This window comes from Chinchilla lanigera, unplaced genomic scaffold (genome assembly GCF_000276665.1).
Source record: "Chinchilla lanigera isolate Chin_1 unplaced genomic scaffold, ChiLan1.0 scaffold00011, whole genome shotgun sequence".
Lineage (NCBI taxonomy): Eukaryota > Metazoa > Chordata > Mammalia > Rodentia > Chinchillidae > Chinchilla > Chinchilla lanigera.
In genome coordinates, this window is record NW_004955412.1 from 26,654,980 (window position 1) to 26,661,076 (window position 6,097).

Sequence of the window (6,097 nt, forward strand, 5' to 3'; positions counted from 1 at the left end):
TTCTTTAGCCATGAGACATTTATTTTAAAAAAGGAAATCTGGAATGTCAAGATGGCGGGTAGGGGAGACAGGGTGGAGAAGAATGGGTAATGCTATGAATAGGAGAGGAAAGATATTTGAACATCTTGTCCAATATTCAGGTAAAGGCAGGTGCTCTTAGTTGTTGAAGCCAGATATAAATTGAGTTTAGTAGGGTGATGGGGGCCTTCTGCTGCCTGAGTCAGGCTTCTAGACCTTGTTACAGAAAGATGTTTTTCGGCAGCATATAATTTGCATCCTTGTTCCGTGGGAAATGAGGTTCATAGAGGGGCACTTGTTCTCACATCCCTGAACCATGAATTGGAGTTTTCCACCTGAAAAGGGCAAAGACACATTGGAATTAGCAGAAAGGTTCCCTCTTTAACTTACCTTTAACCATGGTCCCCATGTCCCCATGTAGGGCTGGCTAAGACCTCCCATGTATACATTGTACTTCCTCTTTCTGTCTGCCCCCTCTGGGACCTTCACCACATCAGTTGTCTGCTTCTCTCTTACTGCTTCAAGTTACCTCTTTATTGGCTTCTTTTTTGGTTTTATAAGTATGTGCAAGTTCTCCCAAACTTGAAAATAGTTTCACTTAGATCACTCTCCTGTCACCATCCTTCCCCCACAAACTGCTCTGGAGAGCTGGCTGTCCTTACTTGACCTTTCTTCTGCCCCAGACACTCCAGGTCATGAGTCTACTGAAATTCCCCCACAAAGAGTTCTGCTGTTAAGATTCTTTACCCTTTCCTCAGGACTCTCACCTCTGTGGGCATGTAATCCTCTAGGCTTTCTCTCTCCCTTTCTTTCTCTCTTTGTTTCTGTCTTCCTTCCTTCCTTCCTTCTTTCCTTCCTTCCTTCCTTCCTTCCTTCCTTCCTTCCTTTCATTTTGTCTTTTTCTTTTTCTTTCGCTTGCTCTCCCTCTGTCTCTCTTTCTCTTTCTCTCTGTCCCTCCCTCCCTTCTTCTTGAGACAGGGTCTCTCTATGTAGTCCAGCCTGGCTTTGAACTTACTATGTAGCCCAGGATGGCCTTGAACTCGCAGTGATCTTCTTGCCTCAGCCTCTTGAGTGCTGGGGTTACAGGCGTGACCATCAGACCCAGCCTGTTTCTTTTTTGAGACTTCTCCGGCCTTCCTTCCCTACTACTCCTCTGGATCCAGTTATCTGTGCTTTCCCACATAGAATTCTCACATTTCCAGTGAACTGATGGTCACCTCCATTCAGATACACTAAGGAAAATCTAAAATTTACTCTGCCCCAGAAGTTCAATTCCATCCTCCTCCCTTGGACTTGCTTTCTTGACTTTTCCCTTACATAGTTTCTGTATCACACTCTCAAAACCTCTGTGATCTCTGATTTCTCCCTTTGCTCTTTCTCTTCAATTGGTCATGAAGGCCTATCAGTTCTACTCTTGCAACACATGTTTTTATCCTGTCACTTCTATTCATCAAACATTTAAGGGACCTTTACTATGTGTAGGGAACTAAGCCAGACACCAGAGGATATTAAGATCAATAACATCCAGGTCTTCAGTGTCAGAGAGAGAGAGGAGAGAGAGCACGCCATTTCACTTTTTAAAAATTCAATTCCCTTTTTGTTACCTTTCTGTTAACAAAGAAAAATACTTTTTTGTGAAGATTAGATGAGAAAGCATACTTTAAAGTGTATCTCAGTATCTGATATATGGGTGGGAAGTAAATAAAGAACTATTATTTGTATTAACTTTATCAAGTCACTCCCTTACTCAAAATTGCTACATTCTAACTCCATAAACTAATATTGAAGGTTTTTTTAGGGTGGGTGGGATGCTTTTTTGGGGATTGAACAGGGCTATTCACACTGAGCTAATCTCCAGCCTTCGTTTTTGTATTCTCTTTGTTTTGTCCCTCCCCCTCTTGAGACAGTCCCGGTATATAGTTCAGGCTGGCCTGGTATATAGTTCACACTCACTGTGTGGCATAGGCTGCCCTCAAACTCGCAGCAATTCTACCTCACCTTCCTGAGTGCTGGGATTATAAGCATGCACCAGTAAGCCCAGCTCTTGTTTTTATATTTTATTTTGAGACAGGGCCTATCTAAATTGTTACAATGCCCAAGTGGACTTGAATTTGTGATCCTCCTGCCTGAGCCTCCCAGAGTTCTGGAATTATAGGACATGCCATCACATCCTGCAGTATTTCAGGTCTTTATGTATGATGTTGCTCCAACCAACCATTCCCAAATTTATTTTGTTTTCCTGCCCTACTTGCCATTCCCAAAAGTCTCTGCTATTCTTCATGTTTATATCCTGCACTTTTAAAACTTTTGTTTCCATAATTCCCCACCTCTGGCATATCCTTTATCAACACTGCCACATGACTAAATCAGTAGTTCTCTTCATTCCCAAATGTATGTTAGGATGGCTGAGGAGCTTTAAAAAATACTGATGCTGGGCCTGGTGGCATAAGCACACTCTGGGGAACTTACTGAGATCCTGTCTCAAAAGTGAGGTTGGGGAGCCAGGCGTGGTGGCGCATGCCTGTAATCCCAGCACTTGGGAAGGCTGAGGCAGGAGGATTGCTGTGAGTTCAAGGCCAGCCTGGGCTACAAAGTGAGTTCAAGGCCAGCCTGCACTACCTAGCAAGACCCTGTCACAGACAAATAAACAAAAAATGGGACTGGGAGTGAAGGTGCAGCTCAGTACAAAGGCCCTATGTTCAATCCCTAGTACCAAAAAAAGAAGAAAAAAAAAGCCTAGATTCAATCTCCAGAGATTCTGATTTAATTGGTGCAATTTGAGCATTAGGATTTTAAAAAGCTGCTCAAATAGAGGCCAGAGATACAGGTCAGCAGCACAGTGTCTGCCTGGCAAGAGCAAGGTCCTGAGTCAATTCTTAGTACAAACAAAAACCCCCAAACCAAAAAAAAAAGCTGCTTACGTGATTTTTAGTGTGTAGCCAAGACTCAGCCCACATCTTATGTGTTTCCCTACTGCCTTTCCTGAGTACCACCCTCCAAGTTTGTTTGGAAATTTTGCTCCTCTCATCTTTCCCTGCCACCTCTAATCTTTCCTTCCTTTGTTGAGTTCCCAATACTCTGTATGCCTTTTTCTTTTGTTTTTCTTCCGGTACCAGGAATGGAACTCATGACCTTGTGCTTGCCAGGCAGGTGCTGTGCCACCGAGCTAAATCCCCAGGCCCCCTGTATGTATGCCCTTTTTAAACAGTGGTACTGGGGATTGGACCTAGGGGCATCTCACCAAGCTAGATACCCAGCCCTCTTTTATTTTTGAGACTGGGTCTTGATAGGTTGCTAAACTGTCCAGGTTTGTCCAGGCTGTTTGACCTTTCTATCTTCCTGTCTCAGCCTCCTAGAATGCTAGGAATACAGCCATGTGCCACTACACTCATCCTTTGTGTGCCTTTCTTATGACTGCATTTTTTCCTTTGTGATACTGTTATCTTAGGCCAGGGATCCCCAACTCCTGGGCTGTGGAATGGTACTGGGTGGTGGCCTATGCAGTGGGCAAGCCAGTAAATCTCCATCTGTATTTAGCAGCAGGGAAACCCTACTGTGAACTGCAATGTGAAGGATCTCCTTCAAATCACCCTGAAACAGATCTGCCCCTTCACCCCTCTAACTAACCCCCATTACGGAAAAATTGTCTGCTATGAAACTGGTCCCTGGTGCCAAAAAAGATTAAGGACCACTGTATTAGGCCATAATTTTATTTGTTTTTTTTTTTTTTTTTTTTTTTTTTTTTTTAAAAGACGGTCTCACTATGCAGTTCATGCTGGCTTTGAACTCATGGTGATCCTCCAGCCTAAGCCTCTCAAGTGCTGGGATTACAGGGTACCATACCCAGCATATACAGTCTATATTTGATAGTATGTGTCTTTAATGTTTGTTGAGTGATGGTGGGATAGTGCATGAATGCTCATATGTGGAAATGGGATAATGGTGTTTCTAGTGAGGGACTAAACAAACCATAGAGTTCGTGGAATGGAAGTAGGTAAGTTTCCCTATTTTGGGGAGGAAGGGTGAGAGTGAGGGCAGAGAGATGTAGGAACATACCCAGATTGGTTTGGCAACCTGCGAACAGAGATTTGTAGCCAGCTGTTAGTTTATTTGTTCAGTATTTACTAAATGTCTACCCTACCATATCTGGACATTGTACTAGGCCCTGAGAATATGTGGCCACGAACAAAATAGACATAGTGCTGAGTTTACTCTAGGTCTCAGTCTGTGTCTCAGTGGCTTAAGGGACCACTCACAATTTCTTTAATAGGAAGACACAGCCCTGTCCCTGCCTCCTTTTCCACAAAGTCTTAAGTCTGCTGGGAGGCTTGTACCTCCCTGCTCAGTATCTGGGATTCTACTCTAAAACTTGAAGTTACTTTTAATATCTAGTTGTCTTGATCCCTTCTCTTAGCCTCCGTCCCCTGAACTGCCTCCTATTAGTCACTTAAATTGCTTGAGGCATCCTCATACCTTCGAAGATCTTCTTTAACATGCACTGCTGGGACTTCTCAGTGGTGCACATTCCCTCTCCACGAAGACATTTTCCTTGATTATTCATATAAGCGCATGTGTGGCAATTTAATATTGCACCTGCAATTTTAAGATAAGACATAAAATTCCTTTATGGGCCAGGTGTGGATATGTGAGTCAGACATCTGGGTGGAATGATGGATAATAAAGCCTGGAGACAACGTATTTATTTCTGAGTTCTTGCTGGGGATCTGAGGGTCCCGTGTCTGATACAGCATGTTCTCTTCTCTGTTCTAGAAGAAGTTCTTTCATTCTTACTGTTTCATCTATGACCTTCATTGCTGATGAATCCCAAATTTACTCCCTCATTTTGATTTTTACTGTACTGCCTATCTTCATTGGCTTCCTGGACACTTGTAATTAGTTGCTCTTCTGTGTATCTTACTCCATAGAAACAAAGTGTCATGTGACTGGCTGCCATTACTACTCTGCCATAACTTGATTACCCACAAAGCACAAACACTTGGAGTCAAATTGACTGATTTCTAAGCTTTATTAGAATGCTCAATTGTTGCAAATGGACTCATTCACTATTTTCAGATTGACCTTATTGAAGGTCACTGATGGCATTTTCTTTTAAATTTATCCATATTACCTCTTTTTTTTTTGGTTTTTCTCCGGTACCGGGAACCGAACTCACGACCTTGCGCTTGCCAGGCAGGCGCTTTGCTGCTGAGCTAAATCACCAGCCCTCATATTACCTCTTACATTGTTTCTAGTTCAGGAAGCACAAAGAAGTGGGTCAGGGGAGAATATGGGCTTAGACTGACCCAAGTTTGAATCCAAGGTTTGCTACTTTCTAGCCATGTGACTGACATTAGATGTATTACTTTTGGCCAATTTTTATCTCATCTGAAAGTTTAGAATAGTAATTATGCAATGGGATGAAATACGAAGTATTACTATTGCTGATAGTAACTTGAGACGTCAAACTTCAGGTGTTAGTTTTCTTGGTTGAACACCCCTTTTAAGGAAGGGCCACAGAAATGCAGTTATCCTAGGGAAGCATTGCATGAGTTAACATTCCATGTTAGCCTTCAGAATTCTGCACTTTGTGTGAGCCCTGCCAGAGAAACTGTGTGCTTTTGTATTTATAATTTCTTATTGTTCCTGGAATTAGAGGGGCTCCTGGCATTTTGTGTTTGTGTTATTTCTTAAACAAGCATTCTCCAAATTATGTAGCCTGCATGCCCCATAAAATGTAGAACATGATTCTTGATGTTATTGTGAAGAGGCCTAGAGAGTCTTTGGGAGAGTTGTTTCTAAAGTGTTAATGATTCTTCCCACTCTCCCTAAAATTGGGTTTTCCCGGTGTGTCCCACTTCTCACATGAAACCAGTATGGCTCACCTGAGGGTGTATTTGAAAGTGTTGTGCTTGAAGGCTGTTCACTGGAAGCCTCTTCATCTGCAGCCTGTTCACCAGAAGCCTCTTCACCTGAAGTCTCCTCACCTGAAGCATGTTCACCTGAAGTCTCTTCACCTGAGGCGTGTTCACCTGAAGTCTCTTCACCTGAGGCGTGTTCACCTGAAGTCTCTTCACCTGAG

At 42.9% G+C, this 6,097-nt stretch overlaps 1 protein-coding gene across 3 annotated transcripts in view; it reads right to left on the bottom strand.

Annotated features, from left to right (window-relative positions):
- Acrv1 (acrosomal vesicle protein 1) overlaps positions 1-6,097 on the bottom strand; it is a 10,010-nt gene continuing 3,913 nt past the window's right edge. For 2 of the 3 annotated variants that reach the window (XM_013510946.1, XM_013510947.1), the window contains exons 3-5: positions 5,901-6,092; positions 4,492-4,611; positions 1-353 (exon numbers count right to left, since the gene is read on the bottom strand). In XM_013510946.1, the coding sequence (XP_013366400.1) occupies positions 229-353; positions 4,492-4,611; positions 5,901-6,092 (437 nt within the window). In that variant the 3' untranslated portion in view covers positions 1-228. The remainder of the gene's footprint in view (positions 354-4,491; positions 4,612-5,900; positions 6,093-6,097) is intronic. The other variant, XM_013510948.1, reaches the window with a different exon arrangement.